The sequence below is a fragment of the Physcomitrium patens genome, chromosome 12 (genome assembly GCF_059467195.1).
Source record: "Physcomitrium patens ecotype Gransden chromosome 12, ASM5946719v1, whole genome shotgun sequence".
In the NCBI taxonomy this organism is placed as follows: domain Eukaryota; kingdom Viridiplantae; phylum Streptophyta; class Bryopsida; order Funariales; family Funariaceae; genus Physcomitrium; species Physcomitrium patens.
In genome coordinates this window covers 15,583,377-15,596,951 of record NC_143421.1, presented here as the reverse complement: position 1 = coordinate 15,596,951, position 13,575 = coordinate 15,583,377, and the positions used below count along the sequence as shown (strand labels likewise).

The following is a 13,575-nucleotide window of genomic DNA, read 5'->3' as shown; positions in this document are numbered from 1 at the left end:
CAATATTTTTACATTTCGATTAAACTATGCAACTTAGCAATGTCTGCTTGCCATCCCGTAAACAATCCATCGTTGACATCACGATGCTACCAAATACGAATGATGGAACAGGTGATTAGCATTGTGAATTTCTTGTGTCTGCCAACTCCTCGGCCATGGGCCGGAGCGTAGGTACCCTGCTTATCCCTGGTACTGGATGTACAGAAAATCCAAATAGCTCCTCGTATCAGAACAGTTTAATAAATCCTAAATCTTTAACCTTGTCTAATTGCTCAAAATTGGTTATGTATTTCTATTTTTAAGTCTTCAAACCCTGCACCCCTCCTATCAACATTTTAGCGAATGAAGTAAATAGGTCAGAGCGGAAGCTGGGTACCTGTTCTTCAATATTGGTGGCCATGTCGTGTTGCAAGCTCTGACGTGAGTGTAAAAGACGCCGTGTCCCCGAACCCAATGTCTATCATCTACAAAGAAGTTGAATTTTTCGAACTAAAATGTTAACTCTATTGTAGGGCTGCCTGCAATATGTGTCCTACTATTAGAAAAACTCGTTCCTTGCTGAAGCATGTCAGGGGACTGGCTTATATTTTTAAAATCAGGATTTGTTGGTGAGAATCGAGAAAATGACTCTGATAGTTTTAACGAAATTATCTATCAGATGCAGTAGGGATGCTTAACGTCAAGTAGGATCTCTTTCGGCGCATAACATGCAGCAGATTTCGTGCTGAGGCGTTTTCACATAGAAGTCCCAGTGGCACCGCATCAAGAAAAAGCAGGGGGAAGTATGCAACTGCCCAAGTACCACATGAGGCCCTGCCCCAATAGCCCAGATCCACGGGCACACCCCAGCTCGGGTGCACGGACTGGGTGTCGGGGCGTCGTGACGTCGTGGCGTCGTGGCCGCCCCTCCATCCCCGTCTGGTTTTGCTTGGGATGTCTGAATCAACTGCCTTTCCTCACTCCCTACAGTTCTGTTTGATGCACCCACCACTCATATCTCGCCTTCATCGCAGTGGCAGCTCCCGTCGCTATTGCAATGTCGCACTCTTCCTCACTGGACCTTTAACTCTCCTTTTCCTGTCAGCGCTCTCCTTCTGTGGTGCGTTTGTTGAGTCTGCCTGTTGTGGAATGTATGAACGTTATTTCAATTTTCGCAAGTCCTCCGCCAGAAATTTACACTTTAGCTTGCTTGCACTCGCTAAATTTCGTGCAAGTAGGTGTTTTCTGGATGTATGAGGGAATTACTACTTCCGAGCTGCCGGGATTCTTTCAGTACAGACTTGTGACTGGATTGTAGAAGGCGAGTGCACAAGTTACACGTTTGGAAAAATATCGACGATTTATATTTACGTTTTTTCGATTGCAGTGAGTCGATCTCGTTGCCATTGAAGGGTATGCTGACGTGAAGGAGCCATTATACTTTGCATGATGTTTTAGTGCACATATTTGCAAAAAGCGGCAGTTTCTTTCTAAGCTGTTGCGTTGACGCACAATTGAGCTTAGGTATGTTTGCTGGGCCTGATTAGCAGTTGAATTATGCTTGTCGGGGAAGAAAAGCAGATAATACCTGGCAACTGCATAGGAAAAAATGTGAGTGCAGTTTGTGCGGTTATGAGTGCGTACTCGCGTAGGAATGTTTGTTGCAGATAAGTTCAATTCTCCTGTGATAGCACTATGCATTGCGGGAGCGGACAGGTTGGTGGCAAATGGAAAAGAGGATGTTACTTAATGAGGGAGGCGCATCCTTTACAGCTTGTCACAAAATCTTGAAAGCTTAGTAATACTTCTCAACCAATTCATTTACATTTCTCAAGCTGGACTACTCTCTCCAGAGTAGGGATGCTGATGTTCCCGCATGTAGCCCTCGTTTTAGCGACAGACTTGAGATAGAAGGAGTGTACAAGATACTCCAAAGATGAAATCTACAGATAGAGAATCTTATCATGATTCCATTGAAAGGATAAAGAGTACGAAGGCAGACTGATTGCAGTCCATAGCAAAACTCTGTTTAAGTGAAATTTCTGTAGCGGCTATGGTGCATAATCTCTGCCAAGGATTTGACGCTGAGACTTGCATGACCGTGATAAGAAATTTGACGGGATAATTATTTTGCAATGTTGGATTCATAGCGATCTAATTTTAAAACAAGAGAGTATTATGCTTTACATGAAGGGTAGCCACCGAGATGAAAGCTTAACAACTCCCACAACCAAGAGCTTGATAGTTTTTTCAATATTGTTCATGAGTTCATTTAAGAAAATGTAGAATTATTAGTGGTTTTAAAGAAAGTTGGGCGTGAACTTGGCGACGAGTCAGTGCCAGCTAGAGGCCGTAAGGAGGCTTCACAATACCCTCGATTCGGAACGGGACTGCTTGGAACGGAGTTAGTGCCAGACAGCTGCAGGTACTGCATTGTTGTACCATGTGATTCTCGATCCTGTGGCAGAAGTTTTCGCTGGAGACGTGTTGCTCAAAGGATTGCAGGAGAAAGTGCATCGTGACCAGGACAAGAACGCACGGGAAACCGCTGGTGTGATGCTGGCCGTGAGGACTCTCTGGTTTGATGCCCGCCTCGAAGGAACACTTGCCCAATTTGACTCTAAGCCGACTGGATAACAGGTTGTCCTCTTAGGTGCTGGTAAGTGGTTTCTTACAGAATATGCAGCTTTTTCTGAGTTTCAAGGAATCGAAATCGGTCTTGTCACAGAGGTTGCACTAATGGCATTGTAAGTTCAAGTGCATACATTTCCAGGTAATGGTCCTCATTATCCTATTATGGCACAAGTTTAAACCTAGATGCCCTGTGTTTTGAGGAGTTACCTGTATCCTACCGCAGGTTTTGTTTGTTCAGGAAGTGGCTCATTGTAACGTCTGGTTTTTCAATGTAATGGGTGTTGCCTGGATCTCAATCGTGATCTGTTTGTGTGAAGGAATGGACGCCCGCGCATATCGACTTCGTTCAATTAAAGATTGTTCCGTGTTTGAAGTGGACTCTGCGAAAGTGATGCACTTTAAGGAGTCCATATTCCAGGCAATGGTGGAAGCGGGAGAGCACTTACCCATGCTTGAGGCAAAAAGCTTAAACAGAGTGGCTGACATCGCCACTGAAGATTGGTTTAACAGACGGAAAGCTACTGGCTTCAAGGCGCATCTACCCACAGTTTGGATTTTGGAAGGGTTTTTGTACTACCTGCAAGAATCCCGTGCAACAGAGACCTTGAGGTGCATTTCTCAGAATTGCTTGAACGAGACGGTGATGATGGCCGACTTCATGAACGAGTCTTCTACCCACTTACCCATGAGCTGAAGACTCATTTCTATTTTCACAGTGATTGGCCAGAGGATCTCCTGTCTAAGCTTCGGTTCTCTCGAGTAAAGGTCTCACAAATTGGTGACCCCGATGCTAACTTCGGACTCGTGAATGACGAGCTCAACCTTTTCCACCAAATTCGTCGTGTCTCCAGGCATGCGAAGGCAGATGTTAATGGCAAGCCTTACAGAAGGCTACTTCTCGTTGAAAGCTGGGCGCCGTGATTTCTCCTCCCACTCGTGAGTTTATGAAAATTATCCGGCTACCAGACTTCCATGACCCCCTTCCCGTAGTTTTGATATATGTTCATGTTCAATTGGTTCAATGTTGATTGCCAGCTCCCCGGGGGTACAAGCGTCTGTGTTGACTCTATGCAGTGGCTGTCTCTATCCTATCTGTTTAATGGCCCTTATTTTTGCATTTACTCTTGCAAGTTTTAAGAGGCACAGGTTCAGACGATCGCTAAATTATTTTTTCAGGTCTATAATGAGAGCTCTATGAAGCTGGCTCACTTTAATGGTTGCATTTCCGCCAAGTGTTCTCCACAACCACAAGAGGAGATCTTCACAGCCTGTGGCGGGCAGAGTCTGGTGCACAAAGTTTTTTTTGTTATTGTTTTTTTTTTTTTTTTTTTTTTTTTTTTTTTTTTTTTTTTTTTTGAAAAAACCTTGCTTTCTTTCAGAAGTTGAGTAATTGTTTTCTCTGTGAAAGTTCAAATGCGGTATGTTCTGCATTTAATATTTTCAACCATATCCAAATTTACTAAGATGTGCCTCACCAACTGACGGCTGCGCCCTGCAGGGATTGATTAAATTGCGTGATTATCATGCAAAAGATGGACCTGTTTTGGTTGTCACTCGCCCTGGCCAGAGTCAAGGTAAAAGTGATATTCTGAAAACGAAATCTCGGTTGTATCAATGAAAATCATAGAAGTTGAAGTCCCAGCATTCTTGAACAATGTAAAAATAAAATTGTCTTGATGCATTCCCCTGAAGGTGGCACAATGGTCATTCTGGAGACTATCCTGTCACGAACTATGTTACCAAGACTCTAACCGACCCCGACTCTCGAATGACATAGTCACTGACAAACCAGTCACTACAATGACCAAACCCATCTGAATGCTAAAATCGATGTGTAAACTGAAGCTGCCAATATTTAGTCGTTACATCTCCGGGAAACTATTGTAAAGAGCTGAATAGTTCCAAGGAGACTAAACCATTCGTCCATGATACATACACTGAAACTATTCCAAAGCACCCATGGCGCTCACTAAGTTCCACGGGCGTTAAGAATAGGCCGAATGAGCTCAAGAATCTGGACAACTTCCTCCATAGACGGCCTGTTGGAGGGTACATGGGAGGTGCAAATGAGCCCAAGCTTGATGACGGGAAGGACTTCATCCTCCGGATATGAATTCATGTGACTGTCCACGCAAGAGAGGGGACGACCCTCCTCCAGCAACGCCCTCACATGGTCGCACAAGATCACCACATCGTCTTCCATATACTCCACTGGTCTACGTCCAGTGACAAGCTCCAGAAGCAGCACCCCAAACCCGTAGACATCGCATTTCTCGGTGATGCGCAAGCTGGGGCAGGCGAACTCTGGCGCCATGTAGCCCAGCGCACTCTGGAACTTGGAGCTCATGACGTAGCTATCGAGGGCAGGTAACAGTTTGGCCAGGCCGTAGTCGGAGATGCGCACCACGTTGTTGTGGGAGAGGAGAATGTTGGTCGACTTGAGGTTGTAGTGGATGACTTGGGGATGGCAGCCATGATGGAGGTGGCCGAGGCCCAGGGCAGTGCCGAGCGCGATCTTGAACCTGTCCTCCCAGCGGAGAGGCGGCTCCCCGTCTCGTCTCTCGTGCAAGCGTCGGTAAAGGTTGCCGTTGGGGACGTAATCGTAAACGAGGAGCTGTAGCTGGGAGGTCCAGTAGTAGCCTTGAAGTGTGACGAGGTTCTGGTGGCTGATTTTGCCCAGAAGGTTAACCTCTCGCTCGAACTCTTCCTGAGTCTTCACGAGGCTTGAAACTAGGAGCTTCTTTACGGCCACGATGTTGCCATCGGGGAGGATTGCTCGGTAGACTGTCCCGAATCCCCCCCGTCCAATCTCATCGTGCTTGTTTAGAAGTGCCTGCGCACTCCCTGCTAACCAGTCTTGGTTGTTGGCCTTCTGCGGCAACTTGTACAAGACGAGTCTTCCTAGCGAGAGATGCTCATTGCTTGGTGACTGAGGAACGCTTTCGATCCCTCTCCTGGCGTTACGCTGCGCTCTTGTTTGGGCGCGGATGTTGAGCACGGTCACGAGGATCACTCCCACAGCAATGACAGCTGCCGCAGAAATGGCGATGATGGCAGAGATACTGAGCACAATTTCTCTTTTCACATGGACGAGGGATGTGCTATTGGGGTTCAACACAATGGGCTTCGGAGTGCCCGGGGGGCATGCCACCCCGATCAAATTGCCACACAACCCAGGGTTACCTGAAACTTCGCTTGGATTAGAAAATGCTCCGCTGTTGGGAATGGGACCCGTCAAGTGGTTGAAGGAGATGTTTACCTTCTGCAAACTCTTCATGTTCTCGAAGCCGGGGGGGATGTCACCCGTCAAGTTGTTTGACGACAAGTCCAGAAATGCAAGACTGGTGAGGTTGGTCAGCGTGCCTGGCATGGGGCCATTTAATAGGTTCTGTGCCAAATTCCTGCACGCAACCACCCAGTTATAAGAAGGGCTTTGAAACACTTTTTCATCGCCATGTTCCAAGATTCCGATGGCAATATATTTAAGCAAGGACACTGGAGTTTCGCTAATTGCAAAGGTGCGGAACAAGGGGTAATTTGGATGAAACAAGGCGTACAGCTAAAGAAATTTTACAAGAATGCAAGCGCTGAGCAGCTGCCTAGCTGGAATGGGATTACGCCACCAAGCTTATTACGGTGCAAGTCCAGCACAGTAAGACGAGCTGCGGATCCCAAACTGGGAGGGATGACTCCGTACATTGCATTGTTGCTGAGGTCCAGTAATGTCAGGGACGCGAGATTCCCAAGCTCTGCTGGTATGAAGGAGGAAAAACCATTTCCTGAGAAATTGACAGCTACCAGATTGGAGCACTGTCCAATCTGGGGCAAGAGCGGACCTTCCAGGTTGTTCTCTGAAACATCTAAGAATTGAAGAAAAGGGCAGTCCCCAGGCCCAACAGCCGGAAAATTACCCGTGAATCCGTTGCCTGCGACATTAAGAAACTGCACATTTAGGGCTAGCAGCTCTGGTGGTATGGAGCCTGTCAGATTGTTGTTACTTAGATCCAGGCTTTGAAGGCGCATGCAGGAGCCGATATCCACTGGGATGGTTCCCAGCAGAAGATTTCCAGATAAGTCCAGCACTTGCAGTACCTGCAGCTGCCCAAGCGATGTTGGCACTGCTCCTGTGAACCTGTTAGTGGCAAAGTCAAGCACTTGAAGCCTGTTTAAATGCCCCAACCAAGGTGGAAAGTCACCGGTAAGCATATTATTGCGTCCGTTGAGCAGGGCTAACGAAGTCAAGCTCTGAAGTTCAGGTGGCAATGTCCCAGATAAGCTGTTTTGGCTCACATCCATGGCCAACATGCCCCCACAGTTGCTCAATTGTGCTGGAATGCTTCCGGTAAGCTTATTGTCCATCAAGCTCAAGCTTGTGAGGCTCTTAAGGGCTCCAAGTTCGGCAGGTATGGTGCCCGTTAACATATTGTGAGATAAGTCAATATCCACGAGATTTGGCAGCTGACCGAGTTCACCAGGAATCTCCCCTGAAAGTAAATTGTGCGCTAAGCTCAAATCTGTGAGCTGAAAGCACGAGCCGACCGAAGCAGGAATGGAACCGTTGAGAGAATTTCCAACCAGGTAGAGAGACACCAGACTCTGACAACTAGTAAAGAAATCCTCTGCCATGGGTCCTGTCATGGCGTTGTTGGAGAGATCCAGGAGCACGAGGCTGTTGTTGTTCATGAACAGTGGAGTAATCACTCCATTTAGCTGGTTGTTGCTCACGTTCAGTTTGCGCAACATAGGTAGCCTTGCGACTTCGGCGTCAATACTTCCAGTCAGGTTGTTGAAGGACAGGTTGAGCGTCTGAAGCTCATCCAGTTTTATCAGGCCTCGCCCGATTTGGCCGATGAGGCTGAACCCAACGAGGTTTAATTCGGACACTCTGTTGATCAAGAAGCAAGAAAGAATTACCACCCCCATTTAGTTGCGCGCACAAACCCTCAAGTAAGCGACATGTACCGAAGGAAAAGCACATGCATCTTCTATTACAGCTTTCTTGAGTAGTTCCTTTGAGATATAAAAAAAAAAACAAAACAAAACAAAAACAAAAACAATTGAAAATGCATCACCAAAGAATGGGTGCATCACTAAAAATATACCCAAGGTTGTAAATATCACACGAGCAAAACATTCTGCTGCAAAACCCAGCTTGTAGCATTTTGGGTAGGGCTCAGAATCAATATTACCTGCCCGTGACACGGTCGCAAACAATCCCAGCCCAAGCACAGGGGCTGGCATCATCCTCTCGCCAGGAACGCAATGCCTCAGTAGGATCGTGCAACCCAGCTTTGAACGCCATTAAGCCGAGGACATCGTCGCTCATTGGCACCATTACCCCGGCACACCATTGCACCATCATCGCAGCTGCCAGCAGTAGGCACCGCCGCCGCAGCCATTGAAACTCCCCTTGCCGCATTGTATTTTTGTTCTCCTGTTTCTGTACACTTCCCCTCCGCGTATCTCTATCTCAAACCAACATTGTCCATGTTTGAATGCCACGACCTCCCTCTAACTCCACCTCCTCCACCGCCACGGCCATTGATCACTTCACACCCCCCGCGACACACAAGCCATATCTCGCTAAATTCCAAGGCTAACTTCTCCGTAGCCAACACTATCAATCAACGTGACCGCAAGCTTTCCTGCTCAACCGGGTACTCCTGACGACTGCACCTCCGCATGCTGCTGCTGCACCCAAACTATCGCCATCCTAAGCCAGTCCGCAACCTGCAGCGAGGCAAACCATATTCTCTCTCAACGTGACAACTTCGCACTCAGCTCCCGTGAAGGACAGGCTTAGCCCCCTGTAACAGCCGCGTCATGCTACCAACCCATAAACCCAGATGCCATCACTCCATCACTCTCACCCCACCCTCACATCCTCCTCCCCCCTGACATAGTCATCAACTCTCTGCTTGCAGCTGCTAGCGATGGCGCCCATCACCTCATTCACCACGCAGTTTGTACTAACCACAGGCTGCAGCTTGGGACTCACAAGCGCGGCAAGTGTGCGCTCTTTTTCCGCTACGAACCGACGAGTATCCTCACCATCAAAGCTGTCCTGGCGTGGCTGGCCAAATGACACCATGAAACCAGGAGGGCGACAGGGATTCAGCTGCAAAGCCTTCCTCCTCAAGCTCTGCCCTCACTAGTCTAGAACCGGACAAAGGCCGTCAGAAACAGACTATCCAATTAGTGAGAGTATGATTGAAAGCATTAGGCCACTCTCTCAGTCAAACAGATGCAGTCGCGTCGGTGATGTGGCTCACCAAAAACAAGAGTCAACAGCGCAAATCCATCTTTCTCTCCACTTCCATGATCACTTTGTTTCCTAAACACAAATACACATACATATGTATCAATAAAAATACAAATCAGTAAAACTAATACAAGCAAGGTTCTATGCAAAGCAGCTGCAGTTTACTACGAATGTAGGACTGGGCTGGTTCCTTCTTCATCTCCAGCATGGTTACAGGAACCCGCGGCACGCCACGATGCATGGGGATGCGAGAATGAGTGTTGGATCTGCATTCATGTGCTTTGCTTTTGTCTTCTACGGGTGATTTTCTTTTCTGTCTGTGTTTCTTTCTTCTTTTCTCCTGGTTGACATCGTTTCCATGGAGTAAACAGGCCTGACTGCAAGCGATGGACGGTTTTCGCAGTTTCATCCACCAACTAGTTGAATTGATAAGCACCGTGCTACCTAACCGAACCTCCTCCTTCTGCTTCTCCTCCTACTCCGCATCCTCCTCGTCCACCGCTCCTCCACCAGCTGGGGTTCTTTATTGATCCCGTCAGGACTGTAATTGAATGGCATGCTTCGCTGTGCAAGAGTACTACTACTTTCCCAGTCCCCTTCTCCCGATTTCATCTTCCACCTTCTTGGCATGCTCATGACACTGCAGTAAATGTCCAGCGCATCTCCTCTATTTCTTTTTTCCTTTTCCACCCTTTTTAAATTTTTTTTATGACTACAGAGATAGAAAGACGACATGTGTGTATGTGTGTTGCCAAACCAGGAGGAAATGGTATCAGGTCTTCCTGGATTCTTCTGCGCGTGCTTTGGACCTAGTGCAGCTAAACTCTACAGGAAACCTGCCCACAACTGAAAATGAAGTGGGAGAGTAAATCACATATATATATATATATATATATATATATATATATATATATATTTGTGTGAAATGCATATGCAGATGTCAGAGAGAGAGAGAGAGAGAGAGAGAGAGAGTCAGAAGAGTCTGGCTCGTGCAGCAGCGTGTGAGGGAGGGAGAGTGGCAATTGCAGAGGATGGCGAGGCAAAGTCTCTCTCTCTCTGTCTCTGTCTCTCTCTCGGTTCTTTCGGTTCTCTGGTGGGTCTTGCTTGCTTCACTAGCCGTGCCGTGCTTCTGAGCATGTGAGGGGGAGTTAATGAGCTGACACTGCGTCCCTCACGCCATTACTGTCCCACTCACTCACTCTCCTTGCCTCACCCCTCCCTCCTCCACTCCTCCTGATGCTGCTGCAGGGACGGACTATCTCTCTCTATCTCTCTCTCACACACTCATACACACTCCCTCTCACACTCGTTCTCTCTCACACACACAAACCAAATGCTGGGCCTCCCTTTGCTGCCATCACTCACTACTCTCCCCTAAACCATTCACAACCTCACTCTCTCGCACACTCTCTCATTTCTGTTCATCTTTTGCTTCGATGGTGGTGGTGGTGGTGGTAGTGGTGGTGGTGGTGATCCTCCTCCTTCTTTCGAGACCACTGTGGAGTTGCAACTGTGAAAAGGCTAATATAGCCTCGTGCATCAATAACACATAATACAATAACTTGAAGGGAGTGAGTGATTAATCGAAGGAAGAATGGAAGGAAGGATGGAAGGAAGGAAAGAAAAAATAAAAACAATAGTGTCCGGTTGTGAAAGTCCCGTCTTGATGAAGTTTTACAAGATGGGTTTGAGAATGAAGCATGGTTCGGAGCTTTGAAATCATTTACAGAAATGTTTCAAATGACTTGGATAATTCAATAATAAAATACGAATAAAAAAAGTACTGTTTTTTGTGCTTGGAATGAGTGTATTGAAAATTATAATATTTATCCAGTAAATCATTTTTGATACATTTTTGTTCGAGAAATTGAATTTGAATTGAGTCTAGGCAGTTTATACTTCATTTGTTGTATTATCATTTATTTTTATGTGCAGTATTTGGACTGACTTAAGCATTGATCTTGAGTGCTTGCAAATTCACATCTAACAACCTTACACAATTGCTTATATGTTGTGAATACTGAAACCATTGAGTGGGTCATTTCAAGACTTTTAGTGTGGGAATAGAAATTTGAAATGCAATCATGAAATAAACAGAAGAAACGCTGCCTCTTCATTCTTCAGCAGTTCCTATTAAAATCTACCTTGGCTGAGGAAAACTGTCTTGGAGGAAATTCTACTTATTTTGAACAAATACTTAATTTTAAATAGGTATTTCGGATAGGAATTCTAATTAACATACACAGCTTTCCTTTTTCATATATATGAAATTTTTTTCAGCTATATAATTATATATCCAATTAACATAATTAACATAAAATCATGTAGATATATATATATATATATATATATATATATAAAATTAACCAAAAAGTGAAATTATTCATTAATTTTTTAAAAGTCATTTTAGCCTTTCAAAAAAAAATTAAAAGAATATATAATCTTAATTAAATACTTTTTCAAATCTATAAACATGAGTATTTTAAATTATGAAATAGATCACTAATTTTACGTAAAAAAATAGGTTTCTAATACAAATATTTAGATGCACATACACTTACACAGAAATTAAAATTTCCATTTTGTTTGACATAAAATCAAATTTTCACGAAGTATTCAGAAGTTTTGTTTTTGAAAATCACATTTCACCATCACAAATTACTAATAACTAAAAGTATACTTAGGCTGAATTTTTTCCATTTGAAATTGAAACTTTGTATATTATGAACTTGTATAAAATAGAATTTGTAAGTTAAAATCTAAAAATAGAATAATTTCGAGGTAATCAACTTGAGGTACTGTTAATGAAATAACAATATATTCTACACAGAGTATTTCAATTTATTCATAAAAAATTATTTTAAGTTACAAACGTGCCAAAATAATGTAAAGTGTACTTCATTATTTCATAATTACCATAAATCTTATTTATAAACTCTTTTATTGTTACAAAACAAATCAGCTCAATAAAAGGAAATAGTATTTAGATTTGTTGATTTTTTTTCTTAACAGATTCAAGTATTTCAAATTTAAAATATAAAACAGTCCAACAATTCACAGGAGTCACAAGACATAGTAGTCAAGAGACATAGCATTTTTTGTAATAAAAGACAATCTTATTTCTTTTCTGATTGTCAATATAACTTTATTACTTTTGCACTCAAAACCTATCTGACCTTTAAAAATAAATATGAAATGTTAACTTTACATAATTATATCTACAAAAACATAAGATATTATGTATTCATTAACTTAGTTTTTAACAACTACAAAATTAACTTTATTATATAGTATAAGGTTCAAATTTCAATGATTTCAAACCAACATAATATATTCTTAGATTTTAATCACTTAGAACTATTATTTAGTATAAAAATATGTTGAATGTGCTAAAAACTAGATATAGTTATGTGTGAATAGTATAATTGAATGCAATTTTTTAGAATTGAATTAAAAATTATAAAAGAAAAAATAATTAATATATTTATTTTTTATTACTTAAGTAACTTAAGAATTAATAAAGATTTGATGAATATTAAAAATACAAATAAGAACCAATATTTAACTTAAACCTATCTTGCAAAATGTATATTGTATACAAACAAATGTTAAATTACAAAATATATATACATATATATATAGGATTATAACTTAAAATTCATTCTATTAAAAAATTGATTAATATAAATATTAATTTTTTATCATTAATTCAATAAAATATTCAATTTAGATTGTTTAGAAGTATTTTTGATAAATTATAGCTAAGAAAAATAAAAATAAAAAATTAACTTGACAAAATCATAATTAATCAAGTGAAACATGTAAACAATTGATTAAAGGAAAATTCTCAAATATATCCCTAATAATTTTACAAATTGCAAATATATCCTTGATAAATTTTTAATTTCAAATATATCCATATCATATATTACAAGGATATTCCTTTCAAAACAAGTTCCTTACAGAAATAGCAATTGTATTCAAATATAATAGACGTCAATATCAAAACTCTCATTGTCACTTCTCTATAACATCAAGCATCATCTTGTTGCCTATAGGACACATAAATCCACAAGGAGTGAAAGAGAGTGGCATTGGTATGTGGAGGCAAAGATTATTGTTGAAAAAGTGCAAGTCTTACATAAATTTCATAAAACTATGGACTTGACTATGGAACAAATTAGATAAGTGGTTTTTAGTTGGTGGTCTTATAGTGAGGACTATAATAGCAATTATAGTGAACAACATGTTTTGATATTGTTCTAAAGTTGTTCTCAATTCTAAGTCTTTTTTTTTCTAAGGTCATCCGGAAGGGCAATAGGTCTTGAATAGCAAGATGTTATCTTTGATTTCTTCATTGTTAGACCATTAACTTTCATCAGAAATTAGATGGATGTTATTTTGATATGTTTAGCAATAAGCTACAACCAAAAATTAATTGCTTGTAAATACTTGAATATTTTGACAAGTATATAACAGCATTGATACTCCATACCAATAAAAAAACCAAATAGCTACCATTTTTGGCAAGTGCATTGTTTTTTCCATAGATGAATAATTTTGTGTACTTCAAGTGAAATGCATTTAAATTCATGTTTTCTTGAGCTAAGAATGTGATATTGAAGAGCATTTGTAGTATATTTTTTGACTTTTTGCTCTATCAAAGAAACAAACACAATAACTAATAACTTTTGTCTTTT

The 13,575-nt window shown here is 42.1% G+C and overlaps 2 protein-coding genes across 4 annotated transcripts; one reads left to right on the top strand and one right to left on the bottom strand.

Moving 5' to 3' along the window:
- Positions 1-914: 914 nt before the first annotated feature.
- Positions 915-7,759, top strand: LOC112289502 (uncharacterized). Of its 2 annotated transcripts, none has more exons than XM_073537666.2 (4): positions 915-2,638; positions 2,931-3,549; positions 3,790-3,900; positions 4,112-7,759. In XM_073537666.2, the coding sequence occupies exon 2, from the start codon at positions 2,933-2,935 to the stop codon at positions 3,305-3,307; it is 375 nt and encodes a 124-aa protein (XP_073393767.1). In that variant the 5' UTR covers positions 915-2,638; positions 2,931-2,932; the 3' UTR covers positions 3,308-3,549; positions 3,790-3,900; positions 4,112-7,759. The 2 variants fall into 2 exon arrangements, with proteins under 2 accessions (XP_073393767.1, XP_090111135.1); XM_090255009.1 differs by having other exon boundaries at positions 2,633-2,752.
- Positions 4,271-8,706, bottom strand: LOC112289499 (uncharacterized). 2 transcript variants are annotated; one of them, XM_024534746.3, is made up of 3 exons: positions 7,803-8,706; positions 6,188-7,498; positions 4,271-6,014 (listed from the first exon to the last, which is right to left on the bottom strand). In XM_024534746.3, the coding sequence occupies exons 1-3, from the start codon at positions 8,030-8,032 to the stop codon at positions 4,583-4,585; spliced, it is 2,973 nt and encodes a 990-aa protein (XP_024390514.1). In that variant the 5' UTR covers positions 8,033-8,706; the 3' UTR covers positions 4,271-4,582. The 2 variants fall into 2 exon arrangements, with proteins under 2 accessions (XP_024390514.1, XP_024390515.1); XM_024534747.3 differs by having other exon boundaries at positions 6,311-7,498.
- Between the last annotated feature and the right edge of the window lie 4,869 nt (positions 8,707-13,575).

Bases quoted from the DNA above. Each gene is read 5' to 3' on its own strand.
- LOC112289502 (XM_073537666.2), top strand. From the start codon at position 2,933: ATGGACGCCCGCGCATATCGACTTCGTTCAATTAAAGATTGTTCCGTG.
- LOC112289499 (XM_024534746.3), bottom strand. From the start codon at position 8,032: ATGCGGCAAGGGGAGTTTCAATGGCTGCGGCGGCGGTGCCTACTGCTG. The intron at 7,499-7,802 runs GTAATATTGATT...CTTGATCAACAG, and splicing joins TGCGACCGTGTCACGGGCAG to AGTGTCCGAATTAAACCTCG. The intron at 6,015-6,187 runs GTAAAATTTCTT...GGTTGCGTGCAG, and splicing joins TGCTCAGCGCTTGCATTCTT to GAATTTGGCACAGAACCTAT.